This window comes from Lontra canadensis, unplaced genomic scaffold (genome assembly GCF_010015895.1).
Source record: "Lontra canadensis isolate GAN:19392208 unplaced genomic scaffold, GSC_riverotter_1.0 scaffold24, whole genome shotgun sequence".
Lineage (NCBI taxonomy): Eukaryota > Metazoa > Chordata > Mammalia > Carnivora > Mustelidae > Lontra > Lontra canadensis.
Genome location: NW_022631018.1, coordinates 6,979,267 through 7,006,781, shown reverse-complemented (window position 1 = coordinate 7,006,781; position 27,515 = coordinate 6,979,267). Strand labels below are relative to the sequence as shown.

At 53.8% G+C, this 27,515-nt stretch overlaps 1 protein-coding gene across 5 annotated transcripts in view; it reads left to right on the top strand.

Moving 5' to 3' along the window:
* Window positions 1-710: 710 nt before the first annotated feature.
* The window catches only part of KIAA1614 (KIAA1614 ortholog), a 48,525-nt gene continuing 21,720 nt past the window's right edge, over window positions 711-27,515 (top strand). Inside the window, exons 1-4 of one of the 5 annotated variants that reach the window (XM_032862714.1) lie at window positions 711-747; window positions 15,396-16,339; window positions 17,072-17,135; window positions 26,747-26,890. In XM_032862714.1, the coding sequence (XP_032718605.1) occupies window positions 15,430-16,339; window positions 17,072-17,135; window positions 26,747-26,890 (1,118 nt within the window). In that variant the 5' untranslated portion in view covers window positions 711-747; window positions 15,396-15,429. Of the gene's footprint in view, window positions 748-6,653; window positions 6,676-11,517; window positions 11,633-13,719; window positions 13,773-14,434; window positions 14,496-15,395; window positions 16,340-17,071; window positions 17,136-26,746; window positions 26,891-27,515 lie in introns of those variants that run through there. The other 4 variants (XM_032862716.1, XM_032862713.1, XM_032862712.1 and 1 more) reach the window with 4 other exon arrangements.

Genomic DNA, 27,515 nt, shown 5'->3' with positions numbered 1-27,515 from the left:
GCTGGATGCTGGGGGAGAAAGGATGGGGGAAGGAGCCCAAGGGGGAGAAAGGACAACAGGAGTCTAGTGAGGCTGTTCCTAGTGAACGGCATCTAGAACAGCCGTGAACCACACAGACTGCGTCTCTAGACGTAGCAGCTTGTGAAGAGGTGACTCAGGCGGCTCAAAGGGCAGGACTTTGCTCGTGTTCAGTCAGAACTTTCAAGTGCTTGAAAACCCTCAGACACTGGTGCTGGCAGAGGCTTTCTAAGAAGCTGCATGGAGCCCACACTGGCCCGAGTCCTGAGCCCACCTGAATGGGCTCCGCTCCCTCCGCTCAGGGAAGGGAGCGCTCCACGCCCTGTCTCGGCCCCTGTCTCGGCCCGCGGAGACCTCTCCCACGATGCCCTGAAAAGCCACTGTGCGACAGGCTCGTCACACCCTCGACACACGCTCCCCCCACACAACCCTGGGTCTCCCCCAGGGCCTCCCTAGGGACGCCCTTACCTCCCCTGGGTCCCCTCCACCCCTTTGCTCTCCTCCATAGCGCTTTTAAACCTGTCAGGGGCCCTCTTGAGTCAGGAGCTCTTTACCTTTTCTTACCAGCTGATCTGTTTATTACTTTCAAGACACTAAGTTTGTTAAGGAAAAAAAAATTGCCTAACAAACCAACCATTTCTATTGCATAATAATCCTTGTCCCCATGACAACCGATGCTGCCATACTGAGTTGATACAATATCAGTCAAAAGCAAAGACACTTCTCATGGTAAATGTATAATTTCCATTCGGCTTCTTTAAATATTAGAAATAGCCTCTGCTTTTCTCCCCATTTGGTGTCTGGGGACCCCAGGTTGGGAACTTCTGAAGGCTAGTGTTGAACGGGTGCCGATCAAGCTGCCCTAGTTCTCCCTTTTCACAGATGGGCGAACTGAGGCTGTTAATTTTAAGGTGAATTGGCATAATCAAATTGGCAAAGAATCAGAGTATAAACTGAGGTTTGTTTTTTTTTTTTAAGTCTCCCCTCTTTGGTCTCTGACTCCTAGCACTAAGTTTTCTTTTCTTTCTTTTTTTTTTTTTTAAGATTTTATTTATTTATTTGACAGACACAAGTAGGCAGAGAGGCAGGCAGAGAGAGAGGAGGAAGCAGGCTCCCTGCTGAGCAGAGAGCCTGATGCGGGGTTTGATCCTAGGACTCTGGGATCATGACCTGAGCCAAAGGCAGAGGCTTTAACCCACTGAACCACCCAGGTGCCCCAGCACTAGGTTTTCTTAAAAACAAAAACAAAACAAAACAAAAAAAACATAAAATAGAGCTGGGAGGGACTGCCACTTGCCCCCGAGGGAGACTTTTCTACTTGCAGATGGACCTCTCTGTGGGATCTTGGATTTTCTGTATAGCCGCTGCCTGCTCCTTCCCTGGGGTGGAGAGGTCTCGCCTACCCCGGGAAGAAGGAACCTGAGACATTATCTGGTTGGGTCGTCCCAAGTGGGTGTCCAGGATGTTGACTCTTATTTTGAGGGAAAGGGCTTCTGGGGTCTGTTACTTTTGAGAAAGGCAGGGTTAGACAAATGTAAGCTGATTTAGTTGAGTCTAGTTTAGTTTTCACTGTGGGACTTCCTTCGAAATGATTCTGGGCCTAATGACCTGGCAGGAGAATGACATAGCATATATTATCACCCAAACTTACAGGACCTGAATTCTCTTTTTCATAGGAGACCTATTAATACCTCATGGAATTCTGGGGTTCCAGGGAACATTAGTTTGGGACCTGTGAGCCCCATCCACCATTTCCAGAAGAAGAAACTGAACTCCATGGAGTGACCAGGCCAAGCTGCTCCCAGGTTGCTAGAGTCCAATTCTGTACTTTTCAGATCTGGGTCCATACCTCACCCACCATGTCCCTTAATTTAACCCCAGAAAAAACTTAGCAGGAGATCACAGACATGGAGGGAATTCTGCTCAGAGAGAAGCTGCTTCTGAGGCTCATGTGTGTCCTCAGCAAAAGCGCCCAGGCTGGAGGGGGCAGGAGGGACCTGGGAGGGAGGGACCCCACAGGACCACAGGACGAGCAATTGCATGGCCAGGGGGTCTAGAAAGGGCTTCCCTCTGGAGGCCCCAGATAATCCTAGTTCTAAGGCAGGCCCCCGCAGCACAGAGGGAGGCCCCAAAGGCAACTTCCACTCGGGAAGCACAGGCTTCCCCGGGTCCGGCAGACAGGCCTCTCCCCAGAGTGCCCCTGCAAGCCCGCATCTCCCAGCCAGGGTGGGAGAGACCCGGGCCAGGGACTCCCAGGGGCCTCCGGGGAAGGTGTCGCCGGGAGGAATAGAGGAATCCTCGGCCAGGAGTGAGGGCTCCGAGGGGCTCCAGGCCGACTTGCCGCTTGCCTGAGGCCGTGTTCCAGGGGCTGCAGGCACCAAGATAAAAGGACACCGGGCCCCTTCGAGAACAGCCTCGGGTACTCGCTCCAGACGCCGGAGGCCACAATGAGCAATGACGAGCTGCAGCTTTCTGGGAAGCCGTGGTGCTGCCATGGCTCAGACGCCCCAAAGCAGCTTCTGAGATTCGGGGAGCCCTCTCCCACCCAACACCTGAGCCACTCTGCTTGGCCAGGTTAGACCTCCATTAGCCAAGCCAGGTCCTCTTCCCTTCCTGCCTACCCCCCGAGTGTGGGAGGGGCACACTGAGCAGCTGTCCTCATGCCTAGGTGACCACCCCTGTCAAGCCCTGGGGACGGGATTCTGATTCGAGAGGAAAGCATTCTTGGGGGGCGCTGATCTGAGAGCAGCAGTCTGGTGGGGCCTGGGTGGGACTCTCCCTGATACGCAACACAGCCAGGTGTGTGGTTTCCAAGCCTCGCTGGGCCTGGGGCGGGGTCGCTCCCCAGCCTTGTTAACTGTGGGCAACTTCCTAGGCCTCCTTGGGTCTTGGCATCCTCCTCTGCAAGATCAGATTTGGGAATCTTGCTGGGGGGTGACTTACAGGCCCCGCAGTGCTGCCCCAGTGCACTTGCAGGCATCCGCCTTCCACAAGAGGAGGATGGAGGTGAAGGACAGTGTTTAACCCACATCCCTGTGGACGTGGGAGGGGCGATGTGGGGAGCGGCGCCCACAATCCAGGACCCAAGCCCATCAGCCCTGAGAACCTCCTTAGAAAGTCTCTTCAACAAGTACATGCATTTCCACCATCCTCATTGCCTTCGTCTCATTTGATCAAGCTTATTCCCAGACCTGAGCTTGACCCTCTGCAAAACTGGTCCCCAGACAATCGGTGATGTCTTGGGGCCACCATGTACCAGCTAGGGAACCTTGAGCAAAGTTGTTAGTCTCTTTGAGCCTTGATGTACTCATCTATAAAATGGGAATGATAATACCAGTTCCTGGGGTTGCCAGTGAATTAGACTAAGTGACAAAGGCAAAGTGAGCTGATTCCAAAGCTCAGGCCTTAGCCACTGCTTAGAGCTTAAGGACACACGGAAGTGACAAAAAGATGAACCCACCCAAAAGGCACCGCAGTGAGAGGTGTTAGGACACAAGGAGGGGGTATTTACTCTGGCTGGGGCCCCCCAGGTGGGGCAGGAAGGACCCTCCAGGTGGGGAGTACGCAGACGTGTTCATGGAACGTGAACTCCAGGGTGACGTGAACGGCGTGTGGAGTGCATACAGGGGTTGAGGATATGAGACGAAGTAGGAGAAGGTGGGTTGAGGGGCTATCAGGGCTGTGAGCCTGCTGGGGGCCACTTTTCACTGGTCATGAGGACTCTGGTCACAAGGTTTTAGAAGGATCAGCAGGTAGCTGTAGTAAGCCACGGTATTGGAGCAGGGGGGGCCAGGCCGGAGGCGGGTTCAGGTCTGTGATGGCGATCCCAGTGCTCCAGACTGGGATAGAGGCAAGGGAGATGGGAGAGGAGATGCCTCCACGAGAAGGGAAAGGGGCAGCATTGTTGTCTTGGAAGGTGAGGGAGAGAAAACTTCTCAGTTGCTGGCGTGGGTGACTGATGATGCCACTCTCTGCGGGAAGACTCGGAGAAGGGGAAGATGATCCACTCAGATGCCTCCGTGTCAAGTTAAAGTGTCTGAGCAGGTGGGGGTGTCCCCCGGCCAGTTGTGGAGCACGCGGTAGGAACGTGAGCATGGAGGCGCCTGGCAGAGGGGACACCTCATGAGGGTGTGGAGTGGGGGTCTACAGCATGCAGAGGTAGATGCTTGGATGGCTTGGATTAAGATGATGTCCCTCTGGAAACCCACACAACACAAGACTGGAGAGACGAGCTCCAGGGGACAGACCAGGGGCGGGAAGAAGAGTCAAGGAGGAGCAATTAGAAATGAGTGAGGAGGGGCGCCGGGGTGGCCCAGTGGGTTAAGCCTCTGCCTTCGGCTTAGGTCATGATCCCAGGGTCTGGGGTCAAGCCCCACATCGGGCTCTCTGCTTGGCTGGGAGCCTGCTTCCTCCTCTCTCTCTGCCTGCCTCTCTGCCTACTTGTGATCTCTGCCAAATAAATAAAATCTTAAAAAAAAAAAAAAGAAAGAAAGAAATGAGTGAGGGTAACCAGGAAAGAGAGAGTCATGGAAGCTGAAGGAAGAGACAGATCCAAAAGGGACCGAGCCACAGTCTCCTAAATCCCGCAGCTCTGGGCCCCAGCCCTTGGGGGCAGGACACGATCACTACGCGGTTGCAAAGATGACGGCTGTTTTTATGTGAAGGGAAGACTCATTCAGAGCTAGAATGAGCAACATTTCTTCCTTTTTAACATGTTTCATGAATAAACCTCCACAGAACTAACAAAGTTTTTAACCACAAGGCCGCGCGTGCAAGGTACAGGTGGTTCCGCAGTCGTGTCGTGGACATTCAGGAACGCAGCAGAGAAAAGTGGCGCGGCTGTGGCCAGCGACTCAGCTTGGTCTCCTCCATTCACTCACTTTGGGTCTGAGTCCTGACTCCGCCACCTACTGTCCTGCGGGTTACTTGACCTTTCTACACCTCATGGCTTCGCCTAGAAAAGTGAGTTCTTCCTGAGGAGCATTGCTGAGAAGACTCTGTAAAAGGACACATATGAAGCACTTAGCATGGTCTTTGCACATTAGCGTTTAAGAAATGTTAGCTGTGGGGCTCCTGCGTGGTTCAGTCCCTTAAGCGTCTGTCTTCGGCTCAGGTCATGATCTCAAGGTCCTGGGATGGAGCCCAGCTCAGTGCGGAGCATGCTTCTCCCTCTTTCTCTGCCCCTCACTGCCTCCTGGCTTGTGCTCCATGCTCTCCGTCTCTATTGAAATAGCATCTTTTTAAAAAAAAAATGTTAACTACAAAAATAACATAATAATAATTATTTTTAATCTGGTCAACCAATATTTATTGAGTGCCTACTATGTGCCAGGCAATATGCTAGGACAGAGCTGTCCAGCAGAAATACAATGCAAGTCCTAATGGTTATTAGCTGTTTGTACTTCCTCTTCTCCTGTAAACTCTTTACATGCTTTGCTCATGTTTCCTCTGTTCTTTAATGCAGTGGTATTACATCATGACTTAAATTTGTACTGGTCTAATGACGAGTGATTTTGAACACCTAGTCACATATTTGTTGATCATTTGGATATCCTTTTTGGGAAATGCCTACTCAAGTCTTTTGTCCATTTTTAAACTTCATTTCTGTCTTCTCGTGATTTTAAGAATTTCAGGTATCTGTTTGGCAGATAGATACTGCAAACATCTTCTCCAAGTCTGTGATTTGCCTTTTCACTATCTTAAAGGTGTTTTCTGATAAACAGAGATTTCCTAATTCTAACGAAGCCCGGTTTATCATTTCTGTCTTTTAAAGTTGGTACTTTTTGTCCCCCATTAGGAAAGATTTCCCTAACCCAATATCATAAAGATCTTCTCCTGTTTTCTCTAGGAGCTTGTCTGGCTTTCATATTTTGTTCTATGATCGATCTCTCATTAGTTCTTGTGAATGGTAAGAGGTAGGGGTCAAGGGGTCAAGATTTACTTCCTTTCCAGGATGGATATACAACTGACCCAGCACTGGTTATTGAAAAGATCTCTTGCACTGCCCTGCTGTGGAGCTTTGGTTGTAAATTGGGAGCCTGTACATGTGTGAGTCTGTTTCTGGGCACTCTAGTCTATTCTATTTGTCTATACTTTTACTACTGCCACATTGTCTGAATTAGAGTCACTTTATTCTAAGTTTTGGTATTTACTAGCTAAGTCCTCCAGCGCTGTTCTTTTTAAAAATTGTCTTAACTATTCTATATCCTTTACACGTCCATATAAACTTTAGAACCAGCTCGTCAATTGCTACCAGAAAGAAAAACTGTTGTAATATAGATCAGAATGCATTGAATACTATTATGGGTTGAGCTATGCCCCCCCCCTGCAAAAATTCGTATGTTGGAAGTTCTAACCCTCAGTACCTCAGAATGTGACCTTGTTTGGAAATGGGATTGTTGCAGATGTAATTAATTAAGATGAGGTCCTACTAGAGTAGGGTGAGTCCCTAATCCAATATGACTGATGTCCTTATAAAAAGAGGAAACTTGGACACAGACACGCACAGAGTGAGAACGCCACATGAAGACTGAAGTTGAATTGCCACAAGCCAACTACCAGAGCTGGAAGAGAGGCCTGAAACATCCTTCTCTAGAGCCTTCAGATGGAACATGGCCCTGCTGAGACCTCGATTTTGGACTTCTGGCCTCCAGAACCGTGAGACAATACATTTTCGTTGTGTCAGCCCCCCAGTTTGTGGTACTTCCTTACCACAGCTCCATAGAACTGAAACAAATACATTGAACAATTCAGGAGAAATTGACATCTTAACGATAATTTTTCTGATCTATGAACATGGTATATTCCTCCGCTTATTCACATGATCTTTAATTTCAGTAATGTTTTGCAGGGTTTTTTTTAAAGATTTATTTACTTATTTTAGAGAAAGGAAGAGAGAGTATGTGAGCAAGGGGAGAGACAGAGGGAGAGGGAGACAAGCAGACTCCCCACTGAGCAGGGAGCCTGACGTGGGGCTTGATCTCATGATCCTGAGTTCATGAACAGAGCCAAAATCAAGAGTCGGACATTTAACTGACTGAGCCACCCAGGCATTCCTGTTTTGTAGTTTTCAATGCAAAAGTCTTGCATTGATCTTTGTCAGACTTTATTCCTAGGCAAGTGATATTTTTTGATGCTTTTCTTCATGGTACTTTTTATAAATCTCACTTTCAACTTGTTCATTGCTAAGTATATAGAAATGCAATAGATTTTTATATATTGATATTGTAGCCAGAAGCCTTGTTAAATTTACTTCTTAATTTTAAGAGTTTGTAGTTTCTTTGGATTTTTCTATAATAATAGAATCAGCAAATAATTTTATTTGTTTCATGATTTATGCTTTTTTTTCCTTTTCTAGTTGTATCATACTATTCCATTACAACACTGGATAGGATAGAATAGTCTATTGTACTGGATAGACTTTCCTTGTTTCTAAACTCAGGAAAAATGTCCCATATTTCACTACTGAGCATCATATTAGTTATATATATTTTTTGTAAATGTTCTTTATTAGAGAAAGAAAATGTAGGATCCATTTTTATACTATGTGTATATACTATGTATAGTAGGTACATATACTAATACATACTATATATATACTATATTCATTATATTACATTACTCTGTTTATTTTGGCATCAATTCCTCTCTATTTTAATTATTATAAACTTATAATACAATTCTGTATTTTATAGAATAAACTTCCTCTCCTCCTTTTCTTCTTTCCTTTCTTTTATAATTTTTTTCTTAAATATTCTTGCCTAAATATAGAGTCTTGACTGAACTCACACTTGACTCTTTAAATTCAATGAAAATTTTCATCTTTATCATATACAGTAAATGTTGTGAGCACTAAGTATTTCTCCATTCACCCAGATCTTCTTTGACATATATAGTAAAATGGGTTTTTTTAATGTAGTTTCTATATTTTTAAAAATTATGAAATATGTTTATGTACATTATATATACTATATTATTACACACATTCTACATATGATACAAGATGTGTATACATATAATGTTCATTGTAAAGAATAATAAACATCCATATATTCACCACCCAATTCAATAAAACATTACTCTGCCTCTGAAACTCTTCTCCCCAATTGTCATCCACCATTCTGTTCCCACACCGAGGAGGCCATTATATAATCATCTGTGTTAATAATTCTCTTGCTCCCCATTAGTGTGACCCCATAGGCATGGCATGTGTCGCTACAGAATGTATGGTTTAGTTTCATCTGTTTCTTTTCCTTGCTCTGTTTGCTCTACAACCCGTAAGAATCGGCCACGTTGTTCCATGTAGTTACCATTTTTCAATATCGTTGATCTCTAATGTTCCATTTTACAAATACACTAAATCATCCCTTCTACTATCGATAAACATGTGGATTATTTTCAGTTACCTTGTATTGTGAACAATGTTGCCATCAATGGGCTATTGCTTTTCTGGATTCTACTCCTATATTTCTTCATAGCCTCTCATATGTCTTAAGCAAATGACTACTCTATTTCTGAGCACTTTTCTGTCTTTTCTCAAGATGGAAAACTGTCACAAACATGACTTCAGGTCTCAGTCACGCTCCGGCACCTTTCTCCCTGAATCTGCTTTCATTCTGCAGGTGAGAAAAGTGACTCGGCCCAGATAGTAGTGATCACTGACAGGCAGGTGAAAGCCAGGTGTCCTCTCCTCGTGCTGATGCCGCCCCCCCAGAGCAGGCGTGGTAGAATAGGAGGGAGAGCATTCAAATAGTTTCCTAATCCCAGTCACTTCCTGTGATTAGGATTATGAAATGAAAAGTCGTGGTTTGGACTCGGGCATGGGAACAGATGCCTGGCAGAGTGAGGGCAGAGGTGGGGTGAGGGGCATCAAAGGCAGGGAAGTCCTTATCTCCAGAGGAGGTCCCTGTCCCATCATCCTGGGGGACTCCCTGTCCAGCTGCCTGGGGGAGTGGTTCAGGCTAACGCCGGCAAGGTAAGAACCGTGCTTCTCTTCTCCTTGGGACTTGGACAATTCAGGCAGGCGCGACATAGGAGAGCGTGTGTGCGTGTGTGTGCACGTGCGTGTGCACGCCCGTGTGCTGGAGTGTGCAGAGATGCATAGCCAGGTGGCTGCTCCCTGGAGGTGCCCTGCTGTCCTGTTGCCTGAATAGGTGAGCCTCGGCCACCCCGCCTGTGCTAGCGCCTCATTGTCTGCTCTCTCCTCCCCCATCTGTTTCTTCTTCTGAGAACTATGTTATCTCCCAATTTCCAGGCTCAGAATGGAAGCTTAATGCCCCTTCCACTGTCTGTGATGCGTGAGCACTGGGGGAGGGGGAGGAAGGGCATGGCAAGCAGGCCTGGGCGTCAGGGGGAAACCAGAGGCAGTTAGGAAGCCTGGGTGCTGGGCCTGGCCCTGCCAGGGACCGACTTTCTCACAGACCCTGAGGCAGGACTGGCCATGTCGAGCGAATGAACCAAATCCTTCAGAAATGACCTTGATCCTTGTAGCAAGCAGTGGCCCCTCTTCTTCTGTCAGGCAGCCTTACTTGATAGGGACTTTTTCTTTCTTTCTTTGAGCTGCTTGGCATTTAGTCAATGCCTTTCATGCAGCAGGCACGTGGTAGGGGCCGGGGACACAGATCCAGATCAGGAAGTGCTCTGTGTCCATCAGTGTGATAAACAGTCTGGCCGCAGCGGTTAGGAGGCCTGTGGAAGGAACTGGGGAAGACGTCCCTGAGGGGGGCCATTTGAGCTGTGCGGAAGGTCTCCTTGGAGACAGCCAAACTGCATGTGAGGGGAAGCAGCGTGTTTCGGGCTGAAGGAAAGCCTGGGAAAGGCAAAGAGATCAGAATCAGCAAGGCCGGTCGGGGGAGCTGGAAGCAGTTCTGTGTGGCAGGCGTGCAGGACGGGCTGTCGGGCTGGGAGCTGAAGCCGGAGGTCCACAGGCCTTACGAAGGGGCTAGAGTCTGAACATAGGACACTTCTCCAACCTGACTGGGCCTGAAAGCACTTGGGCCGCTAGAAGGCTGACTCCGGGCCTTACTCCAGCCGAGAGAGTCGGAATCTCCATGAGCAGGCCTTGGACTCAGCCTCTCACCAGTGTCCCAGGAGCGTCCACACAGGCCCTTGGCGAGTGGCAGGACAGTAAGCAGGGGAGAGGCGAGCAGGGAGGAGGCAGGGCCCAGGGCTCTCTTGAGCCTCTGCTGGAGGGAAAAGGGAAGAGCCTGAGGGCAGACCCTGGAGCTATGAACAGCATCCCAAAGAGCCGACAGGCTCAGTGGCCTCTGCGTGCTCCTCAGATCATGTGCCCCATGTCCAAGACAGGGGTGACCAGCTCCTCCAGGCGATACAGTGGAGGGATGGCAGAGGCGCCCTCCCACCTCATTCCCACTCCACCCACCTCTAAGGGTGTGACCTGAGGGACCATCTCTCACCCGTCCCTTTATCCTAAGTGAAACTTGATTTCCACATCCAACATGGCTCCTCGTTCAAAGCTGTGTGTTCAGAGCATGTTGAGGGAAGGCGGGGAGGAGGCGTGAGAGGCTGTGTTTCCATCCAAGCTAAGTGGAGGGAGGCTTCTTGGGATGGTGGGTTTCCCTCATTGTTCAAACGGACGAAGAAGGCTATGTGATTGCTACTTACCCTGTATTTTTGTTCCTCCAAAACATGGTAATGAAGGATTCTGATACACAGGACATAAGGGGCCATGCTCGAGGTAGCCCACCTTCCAGGGACAGCCACTTCACAGGACAGCGTCCAAGCCCCTCACCGGGACCCCAGATGCCCTCCAGCAGGCCACGTCACCCCTGCTTTGCAGTGCCAGCCTGCCCCTGCCTTCTCCAGTGTAACTTTTACACGTAGTAACAGGGGAACCAATCAGTTTCACACCGGCTGCCCGCGTTTATGCTAATTCTCCCCCTACCCCAGCCCTGTCTGGCCGGCACCTGCTCTTTGTCCAAGACCCTGCTGCGCTCCGTGATACCCCTCCCCACCCAACACACACCTCAGTCACACACCTCAGCTGCTCCTGCCAGCAGACCTTCACCACCACCCTGTGCTAGCCTGACTGGGGAGAGCTTACATGGAAAGTTTCTGTTTCCCTCCCCGGCCCAGCTTGACCAGAAATTCCTCAAGGACAGGGCCTGTGGGTATTATATTTTGCCTTTCCTGTGCCTGGCATGTAGTAGAAACTCAATGCATGTTTGCTGAACCAAACAGAATCCAGATGAATGAGAAATACCTTCCCACGTGTGACTGTTGTGGTAGTTTAATAGCTTCTGAGGATAGGCTTCCTGGTACTTGTAGATGGCTTTTAAAACCTCTGTAGGGTTTAAAAACCCATCCCCCTATATTAAGTGTAAAGTAAGAAATGTAATGAGTAAACTGAAGGTGATTATTTGCATCTCAAAGGGGGGGGGCAGGTTTCCTTTAAACATTAAGCTTTTGCTGGAACTTTCAGAAACTTGCCTTACAGATCATTAACTTCTGGGGGTGGGGAATAGGAGTCCTGAAGTTACTTACCTCTTGGAGTCTGGGCTCTGAGATGCCTCTGAAAAGAGGAAAGAAGGCAGAAGATCTGGGAGCCCCACGGGACTGGATTCAGATTCTGAGTAGACTAGCCGTGTGGCCTCAGGCAAGTCCCTTAACCTCTCTATACCCCGATTCCCTTATCTCTAAAGAGATACACTACACTCACTTGGTGGGATTATTGTAAAGATCTAAGGGATCCTATATGGAGTCTCTTAGTAGAAGTTCCGCAATATTGTTGTTGGGTTTGACATTGCCAATGGATGCGAGGAAGAGGTCTTAGCAGGTTTCCAGAACTTTACCTTGGATTGCAGGAGTAAGGAAAGCAGAAAGTATCTAGACCGGAAGGGCTAGACCAGGGCGGCAAGCGTATTTTTGCTCTCACAGCACTTGACAATGTTTTGATTTTTCAGGCTGACTCTTTCCATGCTCAACTTGCACAGGCACAGTGCCAGCCACACTCTGTGGTGTGGTTGAGGTGAAGGTCTCGAAGGCTAGAAAGCCTACCACTTACGAGCTCCGTGATCTTGGGAAGATCACTTAACTCAGTTTCATAATCTGTAGAAAAGAGACAATAACAGTACCCATCTTTTACGGTTACTGTATGAGATAAAGAACATAAAGTGCTTAGCCCAATGCCAGGTGCACGGTGCCCCCATAAATCTCCATAAATGGCACATGACTGTGTTACGAAGGGATCCGTACTAATAAATGGCGGTAAGTGCCCTGCTGGAAGAACAGCTTGGTCTGGGAATATGGAAGGAAGTAGGGATTCACTTGCAAGATCGCTGACCCCAGACTTTGGAGACCACCCAACAGGAGAGCTGTGTGACCTTGGGCCTGTTCTGTAACATAGAGGATTTGCCCTAGATAATCTCTCAGGTTCCTAAATCAGCCCAAGGCCAATATAGCCCATCTCCCCAGATAGCTGCTCTCGGTTCTGGGGCAGGGTTGGGGTGGGGGGCTCGTGCCTTGCCCTGATGCCCCCACCTACTATAGGGTAAGGCCTCCTCACTCAATAGCCAGGACTCGCCTGGAAACCATCCATCCCCTCCACCCCGGTTCAGGCACTTAGCCCATTGTGTGGTCTTGTTGCTGTGCCCGACATCTAGAGGGTGACAGGACCACACAAGTACAAACAGGAGCGCAATCCATACTTGAGCGAGCAGCTTGTCCGGCTGAAGGAATGATGAACGAGCGCTTTTCCCTTTGCAAAGATTTCTGGAATCTCCTAGGTCCAAACTCTATCTTACTATTTCCTGTCCTTTGTTGACAAATGTTTGGAAACAGGTGAGATTCGTTACCTCCCTCTAGGTGGAAAGAGAAAGAAAGCTCCGTTGGCAGGTGAAGCCCTTTGCAGCTACTTCCTCCCAGGTGTGGAGAAAGTGGCAAAGTCCCTTCAGGAGTCCCCAGGGCTCTGAGAACCCGTCCCTATCCCTGGGGCTGGCAAGGCAGGTACCAGGCTCTCCCGCTGGCAGGGCAGGATGAGGGAACCCGCCTCCACTCCGGGTACCCTCGAGCCTCTGAAAGGCAGAAACGAATGACCCTGACCTCCGAGACAAGGGCACCTCGGAGAGAAGGGCCCGAGTTCTCTGGAAAAGTTGTCTAAACAAAGGGCATTCCTTAGCTTCCACCCGGACAGCCGAGCCTCCTCCCCAGCGCCGGGGGTAGAGTTACACGCATCGCCGCGGAGCCGGCAGGAACGCCGCGTTTCCCAGCCTTGGCTCGCCGGCAGCCGGCTCCCACGCCGCGCGCGCCCCGAAGCCTCGCCGGGCCGGCCCCGCGCGAAGCGGGTCGGTCCCGCGGGGTCCTCCGAGCGCCCCGAGTCCCCTCGCTCCCCGCGCCCCGGCCCAGCTCGTCCTGCTTTCCCCGGGATAGGGGAGCCCGCGGCCGCCCGCGCCGGGAGCAGGAGGGAGCGGAGGGCGGCGGAGGCCGGGGTGGGGGCCCTGCCCCGCTCCTCCAGCCCCTTCCGCTGCTCCGCCTTTCTGCCCTCCGCGCTCCCTCTCTCCGCTGCCGGCCCGGGGCGCGCCGGGCTTGGCCTCTCCCGGCGCTGGCAGAGCCCATGCCGCTGCCTGCCAGCCCGGGCCGCGCCCGCTTCCCCCCGCGGACCCGCAGGCAGCCGGCGGCCCGCACCCCACCGCGCGGCCGGAGCGCAGGCCGCAGGGCCGGAGAAGGGCCGCGCCGCGCGGCGGGATGGAGGCGGTGCCCGAGGCGGCGGCGGCGCGGCCCGCGGGCGGCGGCCCCCAGTGAGTACGCGCGAGCGGGGCGGCGGGGGACGGGGGGCCTCGGGGAGCGGAGGGGAGGCGGGGAGGGGGAGCCCGGCCTCGGAGCGGGCCGGGGCTCGGGGACGCCGCCCTGCGCGTCCTTCCCGCGTCAGCCTGTGGGAGTCGGAGGCGACCCCGGGCTCGGCCGGCTGCCCGGGAGGCTCCGGTGCCCCGGGGAGCCCCGCGCAAGGCTCGCGGGCTCGCGGGCTCCGGCGGTGCGGGTCCAGGGCTGGCCCGTCGGGAAGTTCTTTTCCCCTCACTGGCATCGCCCCGCATCCCCTGCTTTCTGAACCGAACGTGAGAGGAGAGGATTCGGTGGCTGCGAAGAGAAAGTTGGTAGATTCTAGACTAGCTGGTGGAGGAAACCATCTCGCCCTCCCGAAGATACTCCTTACACTTGGCAGGCTTAAGGCTGATGTGACATTTGCACTTTGTGCGTATGGTGCCTTTTGAACCACGTACGTTCCAGAAGCACGTATACATCGAATGGTAGTGAACGACGATGGAGGGACCTGCCATGTCAGAGAATCCTGTGGTGAACTTTAGTTCCTATCCGAAGTGAAAAATTCATTCCTAATTTGTAATGCATGTAAATATGAATTTTTATACATGCAGTTTACTTCAGATGAGACCCATCTAAATGTACGGTGTTTAAGGAGCATTTTCTCGGCGAGTGGGGTAAATATTAGTGCACTGAACCACTTGGTGAGTAAAATCCCAAGCTCATTTTCACTCCCTGTGAATACACTGACTTCAGCTCTGCCACCAAGGAGCCGTGTAATTCTGGCAAGTCACTTCACCTCTCCCGACTGGATATTCTCATCGACAGAATAAGGGGAGCTGGGGGGAGGGTTAATAATCACCCCATCGCTGAGTGCTTTAAAGAGCCCTGGCCTTAGAAGGAGACTTGCATTCCAAGTCCAGCCTCCTTTCAGCCCGTGTGACCAGATCTCTGTGTGCCTCAGTTTCTCTGTCTGTGAAAGTGAAGAAGAGAATCCCCTTCTGGCAGAGTGTGTGGGGATCATCTGAAAGAGGGTGTTTGAAAGCTCTTGCAGGCCTGCCTGGCACAGAGCAGATGTGGCTAGGAGCTGGTGACTGGCCGTGGCCACCCTTGGAGCACAGCCCTGTGCTACTGTCCTGTGGCTTATACACAGGGAGGCACCTTCGACCAAGGGGTCAGATCCTCTGTGGTATCTTCCTAAAGTCTCTCATCCCTTCTGGTTCCCCTTAAAAAGGGAGGAGCCTGTTAGCTTTTAGCAGATCTGACATTCTCCCCTGAGACCGCCTGTCAGCAAAGACGGGGGCTGGGGATTGGGAAATCTGGCCCCTGTTGTCACTCTGGTCCACATTGGTCTGTTGTTTGAAGCTTCATTGTGCCCCATCTGCAAAATGGGGATAGAAAAACTAGGACACTGCTCAGAATTGGCAGAAAAACCCCAATAACTTATTCATGCCATCCAGTGATTTGCACTTTTCAAAGTTCTGTCCCCGGGTTGTTCGTATCTGCACAGGCTTCGATACCAAGGCACTTTGGGGACCCAGGAGGTTGTTAGAGCTACTAGCCACATGCTGGGTCTCAGGAGCTCTGTCTGTTTTCTCCTCCAGAGGGACCCAAATAGGGAGCAGAACAGCCAGCTCCATGGAGATGACCTCAGCTGTGGAGAGAAGTGGCCGTGAGCCACAGCTGCATAATGGACACCTTCCAAGACCCTGGTCCTGCTCTCTGGAAGACAGAAAACCCAGCCTGATGGCCCCCCAGCATGCCAGGGCATGGGGCATGCAGCTCCAAGGCCCCTCTGTGCTGGAGTCCAAAGTGAGGGCCTTGAAGGAAAAAATGTCCGCAGGCAAACAGGGGGTGAGCCCCTGCCTCACTTCTCATGAGCGGCCGTCCAAGAAACCCAAATGCAGGCGAGTCAGGGGGGGCGCACCTGGGATTCTGTCGGAGCGGTCTTCCTTGCCCGATGCGGAGGAGGGCCTCCCTACTCAGAATCTGCCCGATGGGCAGCTGGACAGCGGTATCAACAAGGAGGAACCTGCCCAGAACGGGGGTCCCAGACCTCCCAGGCCACCTTCTAATGGGCTGGAGTGCTGGAACGGGAGGAGCCCGTGGCCTCCAGAAGCAGTACAGGCCTTGACGGACAATGAGGGGAGTCTGCCACCAGGGCCTGGCTCTTTGCAAGAGAGCCCTGTTCACAGAGTCACCCCAGGCCAGCCTGGGGGCCCTGGGCCTTGTAACAAGGTCGCCCACATGCCCAACCTGAGGAAAGGAAGGTCATACGCCCTTCAGGATGGTCTAGGTTCAGGCGGAGACCTGGACAGCTTGTCTCTGACCTGCGAGGAGGACTTTGCTCCCAGGCCAGCCCTGCTGGGGGGGCTCTGGCGAGCTGCAGAGCTGGGGGCTCTGGGCACTGGGGGCAGTGCCTTATCCCTGTCTGACCAGGTGGAGAGGAACCGCCTTCTGCTGCAAGAGATGTTAAATGTTGGGGGTCAAGGCCCGCCCAAGGTGGGAATCCCAGCCTGGACTCCATCCTGGGACAGACGCCCACCAGGTGAGGCTCACTCTGTAGGTCTGGGTAGTGGGGGCAAAAGGAGGGAGTCCGGGAGGAGACGAGGGGCCAGAGGGTACGCGTGGGGGGTGGGTGTGGCAGGAAAGGCAGAGGAGCACAGCCGCTGGCCACCTCGTTCCACAAGATGTCCTCTTATTCTGGGCTTTGACACAGACTCCTTACCACCTCCCAGCTAGCCTGCCTGCTGAAGACCCCCATGAGCCCCCAGACCAGTTGGAGGCCACCCTCTGAGCTTGGGGTGGAGGCGACCATGATTTCTTCCCTGTGGTTTATAGCCCTTTCCGGAGGGGCTTTCTGGACCTTCCTCTGATGACTTGCCCCCAGCCCCAGTGGACCTCATCGCCCCCTGGCGGAGACCCCCCCTCCACAGAAAGCGCAGGCATTTTCTCAGGCGGCCGCTCTGCTGGGATGGGATGTGCAACTGTTCAGGCCAGGGAGAGCCTTCTTACATATCCTTCCTGCCACTCCAAAAGTCTGTTCCTCACCCACACCTGAGAGGCCCCACACAGTCCCCTTGGTCCATGGCAGTGCTCACCAGCGGTCACCGTGACAGGCTGCGCCTCCACTTCCTAGGCTGAGACCCAGAGTAGAGTTGAGTTTATCTCTGGAGTAAGCCACTCCTGGAGAAAACTTTCTTCTCTGTGTTCATGAAGTGGCAGCTGAGAGCCCGGTTTCTGGCTCCGCCCTGATCTCTGCTTCTGTTCTGTGTCCTAGAGCGGCCAGCAGGGGACGTGGACTGGGACTCAGGTGTCTCCCTCCAGGACTCAGACCAGAGCAGGTGAGAGCCCAGGATGCATGCGTCCTCTCCCTCCATCCTCGCTGGGCTCCCCCTCGTTTGCCCAGCACCAGGAGAGTGGGAGGGCTCAGGAAAGCCAGGGGCAGGCAGGAACCCACACCAGCAGACCGGTGACAGTGGGCCACTGTGGATCCTCATATCTGAGACCCTATAGAAGCTGTCCATCCCCCCCAGTCCCCATGGGTGCCTGGCTACTACTCGAGTAAAACCACTGGGCACAGGACGCAGTGTCAGAGCACTACCAATGACCCGCTTAACATCCCTGGGCGTCCTTTCCCGGCCCTGGGCTCGGTCTCTTGATCTTTAAGTTGGCCCACATAGCATCTGTCTGGCTTCCTTCCCAGGACTGTGGTGGGGCCATCAGGAGACAATTGTTGTGAAAATCCTTAGGGCAAGTCCACAGATTGCAAAGCTTGTCCCCCACAGCTCCTTCCCCAGCCAGAGAGCTGTGGTTCTGTAAAGGGGTTTGCCTCCTCCGACCTCACCTGTGATACCCCACAGGCGTGCTGCAACCCTGCCACCAGCGTCCCCAGGCAACTGTGCTCTGGGTGGTCGGGACAGTGGGGCCACACTCCAGAGTGTCGTGTCCTGGCAGGATGTGGGCTCAGTGGTGCTGAGCGGCCACCCCTAGTGCCTGCTCAGAGGTTGGCCTCCGTCTTCAGTGAGCTCCTGGTTCTGGGCTCACCGGGCTCTGTGTCTCCGGCTGCACAGTGACGTCCCTTGGTGAGGGTCTCCCAGCTTCTGTGGAGGGCAGAGGTCAGCACCGGTGTCGCTTCATTCCCAGGCCACTCCCTGCATAAATTCCACTTCCGTTGACCTGCCTTCCAGAAAATGTGGAAGAGGCCCCCCCCCACAAATTAAGGCTGCCCCCGTTCAGGCGATCCAGCTTTTGCTTGGCGACTGCCTTTGCTGTGGCCTTGGCCAAGGGCCTGGTGGAGAGGGGCCTTTCTGACTCCTGCGTTGCTCATTATTTATGACTTGGAAGCATCACTGACTCCCCTCTGCCAGGTCCCCACATAGCCGGGCCACCATATGGAGGAGTGTGGCTGCAGAAAGGACTGGTCCTCAGGGACCCGCTGTCCTCCTCCTTCCCTGGGGAGCCACAGAGGAGGCAGCTGGGGCAGACGAACCTCAAGTCCTGTGAGTTGGGGCCTTCTCTTCCTGCACCTGCTCCGGCGTGCCACTTCTCACACGCCCCCTGCCCCGTGGTGTGCACCCCCCGCAGGGTGTCGCCCCTGGGAGTTTTGTCCAGAGCTCACTGTTGAAAGGAGAACGTGGATAATAAGTACTAAGAATATCCGTTTTAGAGGAGGAGAAACTCAACTGTGGGGAAGGAAGGGACGCCCCCCCCCCGGTCCTGTGCAGTGATGGTGTTTGTGTGGAACCCTCGGGATGGGGATTTCTGGACGGTTGCTTCAACCCCAGGCCACCTGCAGCATTTGAGGGTTCAGGTCGGGTGTAGGTGTGCCGGGGTAAGGTGTGTAGGTGTGTGCAGATGTGTGTGTAGTGTGATGGGCGTGTGTGTGTAGAAAGAAGTTGTCTTAGTGAACTCTAGGACTGTGCCCAGCATATATCTGGGCATGGAGTTGGCCTGGGGAAAACTTTGGCCTCTGGGGTGCCCCACCGACCTGTGGTGCACAGTCAGGCCCCTCCTGAGCAGACACCCAGGCCCAAGGGCCAGGGAACGTGCCTAGTTCAGGGATGAGAGAAACATCGGCCTTGTCGGGAGGCCCCCTTGGACAGAGCTCCTCATTGGGTCTATTCCTGAGTCTCCTGGGCAGAAATTGAAGCTGTCCCTAAGACACCGCAAGCTCCCCCTGTTCCCTCAGGGGGATGGATTTATTGACACCTTTTCCTTATAGCTGAACTTCCCCCGAGACCTTGGAAATAAGGCCTGCTTTCTCCACTCTGTAATCCAGCAGTGCCAGTGGGACCAGCATCCTGGGGACTTAGTGTCTGTACGGAGGGGCCTAAGGCCCTGGGCAGGGGGGTGTTCTGCCGCAGTGGCCGTGCTTCTCGGTGGCCATCCTTCAGGGGGTCAGAACAGACTCTGGCAGTGAGTCCTCTGATCTCCTCTGCAGGTGTGACGCAGAGAAGGTCCGGCCTCGCACTCTGGTCCGGCATCAGTATCTTTCAGAATTGCAATCAAATACTCATTGACCATATTAATCCAACCCGTACTTAATTATAATTGTCTATAGTTGTTATCGCTTTGCATGGCGATCAGAAACGGTGGCCACTGCAGAGCCTGAGACAGTTGTCACGGTGTGCACGGGATGCGGGCTGGCCTGTTGGGGGGTAGTCTCCAAGACAGTTGACCTTGCAGGTGGGACACCTGAGATGCTACGAGAACACTAGAAGTGCTCCGGGACCCTGAAGGCTAAGAGCCAAATGCAGAGGAGACCTCCATCCCCTGACCCCAGAGCAGCCCCCTCTACTAGGAGGGTTGAGTCCTAGAGAGCTGGAATGTGCCGGTGCCTGTTCTTCCTTCTGGAAGACCATGCCAGCCCCGCCCTTTCCCAGCCCCTGTTGGGTGCCGGGCTTGTGCCAAGTCTCTGCCCAGGTCAGTCTCTGCCCAGGTCAAGTCTCTGCCAAGTCTCTGCCCTCACTTTATCCTAATAACTAACTGTGGCAGCTGTTCCTGGTCCCTGACAAAGAGGCCCCTCTGGGGAGAGGTTAAGTGACTTGCCCAGGGTCATACTGCTAGTAAGTGTGGGAACCAGGGTTTGCCGGCAGAGCTGCCTGGTGCTACGGTCTGGGCGCTCACCCACACGCCACACTGCCCCAGCTGTCCTCTCTGTGCCCCACAGGCCGCTCCTCGAGTTAGGGATCTGGGGGTCTTCTGCCTCCCCGAGCGCCGGTGAGGTGTTCTCAGGGAAGGGCAAAGAAGGGGAGGTGCCAGGCTCCATGGGCTAATCTTGTTTCTCACCCAAGCACTGTTGAGATGATTTGGGGGGTGGGGTTCTGGTTTGGGAGAGGAGGACGTGGCAGGCAAGCACTTCCGAGAGGGCAGGTGGGGGCCAGTGCTGTCGGCCACCTGTTCACAGGCTGAGGGGGAAACCGGTCCCGTCCGAGACAGGCACGGGGAGGAGAGTGAGGTGGGCGCTCTGCTCAGGGCTGGCTCTGCCCTCTTCCACGCTTAGCAGCCCGTGGGCATCCCACCCTCACTGATAAAATGGCCTGGACCAGCTTGGCCTCTTCCCTATCTGGAGGCGCTGAGAGAACAGATCAGGATTACAGACTGCCTTGGGATCCCAAGTTAACCCGGCTTGGTGAAACAAAACATCCGTGAAGCCAGGGGGGCAGTGTAGTCAAGGCAATCCTCATCCCAGGCCTGGCCTCCAAAGGGAGTGTGAGCTGAAAGCAACCGGCGGCCGCGGCGGCGGCGGCAGGTGCCAGGCGCCCCCTTGAGGCCGACTCTGGCTCCATCAGGACCTTCCGCCCTCCCTCCGTGCCCTGCTGGGCTGTAGCGATTGTTCAGCCTTGGGGAAAATGGAGAGAAGAGGGTCTTTGGGGTTGTGTTTTATTTGTGCTCTAATGATGAAGGAAACTCAGAGGATTCCCAGGTTGTTGATTTCCCCCATCCCTGCGGCAGAATCGTGCTCATTTCAGAAGCTGAGGCCGGAGGGAAGCCCAGCCCCCACACACACCTCTTCATGAGGAGAGAAGGCAGAGGGCCAGCCTGCAGCAGCCCATACCCTAGTGGGTTCCAGTTTTCTGGCCCCTGCTGGGATGGCTGAAGGTCAAAACTCCCTGCCCCAAAGCAGCTCATAGACTCCAGTGCAAAGGGAGGCAGGCAGGGATTCCCCCAAGGATTTCAGAGGCCTGGCTTGTGGCTCAAGGGGTCAGGCCCACAGCTGCTAGATCTCCGGCTTTTTAAAAATTAACATATTAACTAGCATTTTCAGAGAGCATCCTGTGAACCAACCGCTGTGTATGATTTCAGAGGGAATTGCCCATTTTTGCGCTCACTGCCATCTTCACCTATATCAGCTTTGGCCATAGATGCTGCTGCTGGGTCTCCTCCTGGAGCTCCTTGGGGGCAAAAACTGTGCCGATCTTATCTCTGGGGCCCTGTGCCTGCCAAGCAGCGGCATGGAACAGGCCCTCAGAAAACGTATGGTAGAGACTCATAGGCAGGAGTGTAGGTGGGCTTGGTAGGAGTGGGATGGACACAGGACAGGACACCCCGTGTGTGTAGGGCCTGCAGGAGGGCTTTCGAGAAGGCTGAACCGGGATGCGTGGATACTACAGGATCCAAAACGGGAAGGCTGGCTCTCCATTTACGGAGAGGTATGGAACTGAGATTTTAAGTAGGGCAGTAAGAAGAGGACTGACATTCTCTGTCTTCCTTCTGCCGCACCCACTGTTGTCCATTGTCCGACGACCGTGTCTTTAGACTGCAGGGCTGTTGTCGTGGCCTGTGGCCTGGCACCCGTGCTCCACAGCTGGTGAGAGGGTTTGAAGATCATTCTGGCTGACTGGTCAGGTTCTGGATCTTCTGAGCCCCTAGGATTGGGGGGCATGATGAGTCCTGGGGGTGAGCATGGGAGAAGAGGCATTCTAGCACATTCCCAGGATTCTCCCGGCGGTAGGGGTACCAAGGCAAGGGAGTGGGGAAGGATGGCACAGCCACAGCCTGTCCTACATATCCCCAGCCACCCCCGATCCTGCCCGCAGACTCAGATATACAGACGCAAAGGAAAACTGGAGGACAGCCCCCTTGGCGTTCCCAAGCCCACCAAGAACACACCTAAAAAGAAAAGGTAAACCACTCACCAGCATTCCGATCCTGTGCTCTGGATTGTGTAGGGTTCTAAGTGCTGGGTGGAGAAGGAGGAACCCTAACGTTTGAAGCCTTGACGCACAGCTCGTGCCTCCTGGAGCGCTCATGCCACATCATGACCACACTCGCCCACACGCCTCACATGGAAACCTCATGACGGTCCCAGTCTCTGTGAATACAGAGGCTGCAGAAAGCTGCTTTGCCCCAGACCACCTGTGGGCTTGGGCTGACATTCAAGAAGAGGAAACCCTCCTCCCTGGCCTCTGGAGTTGAGCCGGCCACTCTCCCTCCTATCGGGGGGAGTCTTGGGCACCTGGCTCTGCACACGGAGGCCAGGCGGTGCTGCCCAGAGGGGCCAGCCCCTAGGGAATTTGTTAGCCTTCAAGATGCAAGAACAAAGCCAGCCGCCCTACTCTCCCCAAGTAAGAAGTTGGTGTCTTAAGGAAGCTCTGTTCGCCTCCACCCAGATCCTTTCCAAGGTGTTCAGTGAGACAGCAACCATTCTCAAGGACGCCCGCTCTTCCTTCTCTGGTCAGAAGTTGCCTGTTAATTCTCTGGGCAACAGCTGCTCTCTGCTACCAGTCTCCTTGGGCTCCCCATTCGATGGGCATCACCTCGGTGAGCCCTGTCAAGAGTGGTCCAGAGCAAAACCACCAAGCCTTCTTGAGTTTCAGAACAGGTTCCCCTCCAAACGTACCTTCCCCTTGCAGACAAGGACAATGTCATCTCTTTGGGATTTCAGTTCACAGTTAGGGATTCCATCCTTTGTTCCTAAGGAGAGAGTAACTTAAAATAAATAACCTCAATAATATCAGCAGTAGGAGTAGCGAATGCTAACCTGATTGAAACGTACCCAGTAGCCGGCTCCTTTTAAAAGGCGCTCAGTCTCTCTTCTCAGCTGAGCCCTTAGTTAGCAGATGAAGAAACCGAGGCTTAACCCCAGAGTAACCTACCAGGGTGACCCGCTTGTAAGGGGCAGCCCCGAATTAGGACCTGGTTAGGCTGCTCCAGAACCACACTTGGAACCTGCACTCTGCTCCAGCCTGGCCGTGTCCAGCTGCCCACGACGGGGAAGGCACCAATGATAACGTCCCCAGGATAGCATCCCACCGTCAGGCCACACGGAGTCAGGACTCAATTTCAGGCCCGCCTTTTCTCTTCCCCTCACTGGCGGAAACTGTGCACAGTGGGACAGAAGGAGAGCTCGGCCCTCGGTCATCTAAAAGCTTTATCGAATACAAAGATGGAACAAATGCCAGGCAAGAAGGTTTATATATGTCCTGTATGTGATACATTTCCCCTTTGCCCATGGGTCCTGGAATCTAGGAAATGTCAGATCTCCTTATAGTCCAAATTATTTCCCTAATTCGTGTTCCTGGGATCAAAGGGTGAGACCCAGACTTTCTGGAGCTTATTATTTTAATCCAGGATTATAATGGCTGTAGAAAGAGCCTACTCTGTCCTGTTGACCTTCCTCCTTTGCTAGGAGAGGCGAGGTAGCTGTCCTGACTGGCGATCTCCACCTGTCTGGCCATTTGGGGAGCTGAGGTCAGAGCTAAGCCTGTCTCTCCACCAGGAAACTGGCTTAGAGGGAGAGACCAGACGGGGGCACAGGCCACCCTTGTCCTTGCAATCAGCTTGGGACACTGGTGGTTAGAGGGACAGAGGGCATGGCCAGAGTACTCCTGTGGTACTCTAGCTGTCCCCAAAAATTAGTTCCTTTAAAAAAAAAAAGAAAGAAAGAAAGAGAAAAGATTTTATTTATTTATTTGAGAGAGAACATGGGCAGAGTGGGGGGCGGTGATGCAGAGGGAGAGGGAGAAGCAGGCTCCTCACTGAGCAGGGAACCTGTCACGGGGCTCAACCCCATCATGACCTGATCCAAAGGCAGATGCTTAACTGACTGAGTCAAGCAGGCGCCCCAACAATTAGTTCCTTGTAGGTGTTGTTGCTCCTTGGTAACTAAAGCTCTGTGATGTGAACCCCCCAGGGAGAGGACCTCAAAATCCCCCACCCCAGCCCGTGGGGTCCACCAGACCACCTGGCCAAGACCTGGGCTCCCAGGGTAGCAGCGCGAGTCTCTGCGGCTGTCCAACTCCCACCGTTTGCAGATGGGGGTGGCTAAGGCCCAGGGAGGAACAGCACTCAGCCATGTTATCCCTGTGCCCTACCCGCTGAGCTGTTGAGTCCCAGACGGGCAAAGCTTTCGGGAGAGTAGCGACTCTGTTCTGAGGTGGAATTGCCTAAGGTTAGCCATGCACTGACGGCCCCAGCCCTTCCAGGAAATTTCCACAAATGTGGGAGCTGAGATGGCGGGGTATAGGCCGTGACGGGAAGGGGTTGGCTCTAGGGCCGCATGCCCTGGGCAGAGGCCAGGGCCAGACTAGACAGGAAAGCCTCGCTCGGATGGAAGAGTCTGGACCTGTCAGGCTGACAGGGCCGGCACCCCTGGGGCAGACGGGCAAGAGGCAGCGATGGTTCCAGGGTGGGTAGTTGGGCTGGGAGAGGCTCAACGTCCCCCGGCACTGCAGCCGTTGGCCCCCTCCTCCCGCGAGAAGGAGCCCTTTCCCCCTCCATCGGGCTGGTCAGGGCCAGGAGTGCCTGCCCTGCTGACCTTGACTGCCATCTGTGAAGGGGGCTGCCACTCCCCTCCCTGCTCAGCTTGTCACTGCACGGATGCCTTCAGGAGCCTAAAAAGCCTTACTTTTCCAATCAGTGGAGAAAGCGGCTTTGTTTGCCGGGAACCAAAGCAGGGCAGCTGATGAAAAAAGAAAAAAAAAAAAAAAAAGAATGAACAGCTCCAAGTAGAGGGAGCAGAAAGGAAGCAACAAAGCTGGAAAATGGCTTAAAAACCTGGGGGGCAAGGCCGGTCCTGGCAGCATCTGGCCAGCTGCCTGGGGGCCCTCCTGCCTGCCCACCAGATCTTGTGACAAATGCCCTCCGACAGCCGGGGAAGCACAGCTGTCACCGGAAGGCTCAGGGCGTGTGGGCGGGCAGCCAGCGGCCTGCGGCTGCAGGGGCGTCTCTCGGGCTGGTAACCTCATTATCTCTGCCTTCGGAGCAGGAGCCCCAGGGAGCACAGCTGCTCTCAGCGGCACATCGGAGGGGCCGCCTGCCTGGGAAGCCTGCAGAGCAAGGTCTCTGCTGCCAAAGGAGTCTTCGCGGGGCCGCAAGGGTGGAGATTCACTTTCACGTCCCTCCAGTAAACCTGCCTCGTTCCAAAACTGTGCCTGGACCTTGCCAGGGTTCGTATGCACAGATGGTGCCTTTATTCTAGCAGATCTTTTTTTTTTTTTTTTTTTTTTCCCTTGGGCCGCAAAGCGAGGTTAGGTGCAAAGCATGAGCAACAAAGAAAGAGACAAAAGCAAGCAAGAAGAGAAAAGAATAGGCAAGAAAAGAGAAAAACAAAGAACCATAGACTGCCCGAGCTTGTCCAAGGATGTCCCAGGGGGGCCCCAGAGTTATGCCATTTCCCACTCACGTCTGTCATCTGTCATCCAGGAAACTGCTTGCTGCCTTCCCCCAGTCAGGCCCCTTTCTTGGGGTCACCCATGTGGTGGGCGAGACACAGGATTTGGGGGGCTTTCGTCTGAGATCTAAGCCTGGCTGAGCCTCTACCTGCTTGGGTTCTCTTTTAGTGGACCCTCCGTGGTGAGGACAGCCCAGCGTCTGTGACAGTGAGGACAGGGGCAGCCTCAGGGGATGCTGAATTCATATCAAAGAGTGTGACTCCAGCCACAAGCCCTCTCAGCCTGCCCCAGGATCCACGGACAGGAGGAAGGAGATGACAGAGGGTGTGGGAAGGAGACTGGAAGCAGGGGGGTTGGCGATCGTCTGCTTTGCTCTCCACTGATGTTCGACCTTGAGCCATGTGCCAAATGTTCGTGTCTGCTGCAGAACGTCCTCATCTGTCAAGCAGAGAGCACACCTGCCCTGGGCCAGCCTGGCTGGGGAGAGGGAGCTCAGCGGAGAGAAATGGCTTGTCAGTGGGAGGTTGTGGGGCTGCCATTATTCTGTACCCTGGTGTAGGCTGTATGTCACTGTCTGCCAGACAGCTTTGAAAGAGGGCCATAGCTCTGGACTGTGGCTCTGGACCGGCTCGGAAGGCCACACATCTGGTAGGTGGGGAGGGCTGGTAGAGGACCTTTATTACGAAATTCGAGCCATTGGCTGACTTGGTGTGGGTCTAGCTTAACTTCTCTCAGCCCTGAGCTGATGCCTGACGGGTTTGGATGGGGACTGAGGCAAGCAAGCACCAAGATTTACAGAAATGTCATTCCCCCCCAAGGAGCAGAATGCGACGGGCTGAGGCCTGACTCCTCGTGTCTGCGGTGGGGGTTTGCATGGGTACGTGTGGGTGCAAAGAGAGGCAGAAGGAGAGAGGGAGGTGATGTGTGTAAAGACCATCTGGCTGGGCACAGGCCCAGTCCGACAATGCCAGGCCCTTCCCCCGTCCTCCCGGATAACTCCCGTTGCCTGCCCAGGGAAGGAACAATAGAATAATCTGGAGATTTCCCTGCCCTTCTTAGATCCTCCTGGGATCTCTGCATCCAGTCCCTGAGTGGATGTCCAAGGCGGGCCAGCTCCCCGGCCATGTCCAGAGATACTCAGAGCCATTGCCCAGACCCTAGGCCCAGGACCCCAGGCCCCGGGCTGGCACACTCTGTGCAGGCGCTGAACAAGGAAGGCTGCACACGCAGGGCATTTTCTGGCACAGCCGAGCTCAATGCTGTGAAAGCCCTTCTAATCCGTGTTATTTTCTTCTAATCCCTCCCCTGCCTGCTCTGGCCCGTGTGTCACCCTGCAGGACCTTTGGTCCCAAGCCGGAGTCTGCGCTGAGCCCCAGGCATGAGGAAGCCAAGCACCTGCTGCAGCGAGCCCGCATGAAGGCCCGGACGCGGCCCCTCCGTGCCAGCCATGAGATCGCGCCTGTCGTTGCCCAGGGTGGCCGGTGAGTGGAGCCCCGGCCAGGCTGGCCGAGGAGGGCTGTGGCAGGGAGGAGAGGTAGGATCTGGCCGAAAGGCCGCTGCTCACTCCTCCCTCTGTCTGCGTGCGTGGTTCCCATGTCAGGGACTTGATCTGAATCATTTAGTCCCTCAACGCACCTTGACCGGGTGTCGAGTGTCAAACATTAAGTCGTCAAAGGTGAGTGACATAATCCAAGCTCCCTGAGGGGACAAATGTCACAGTCTCCAGGGAGAAAGACAGGCGCACGGATTAGTACAAGTCTGTGCGCTGTGGCGTAGGAGAAGCAAGACAGGTGTGCAGGGCAGGAAACCCGTACCTCCACCTGGGAAGGAGAGCAGAGGCTTGAGAGGCTGGGGCTGCAAAGTCGGGGCTTGACGGAGGTGTAGACCTTCACTGGACACATGCTGGGGGCTGGGGTGAGCATCGCAGGGCAGAGACCCTGAGTAGAGGTACCACGCTCTTGGGGGATGGAGGGAGTGGCTCGAAGGCCAGAGAGCTCAGTGGAAGCGCGTCATGGAGGTCAAGTTGAACGGTGTGGAAGAAATCTCCAGGATCTGAAGCAGGTAGAGAGCATGACCACACGTGCATCTTAGTAAAGCTGTTCTGGC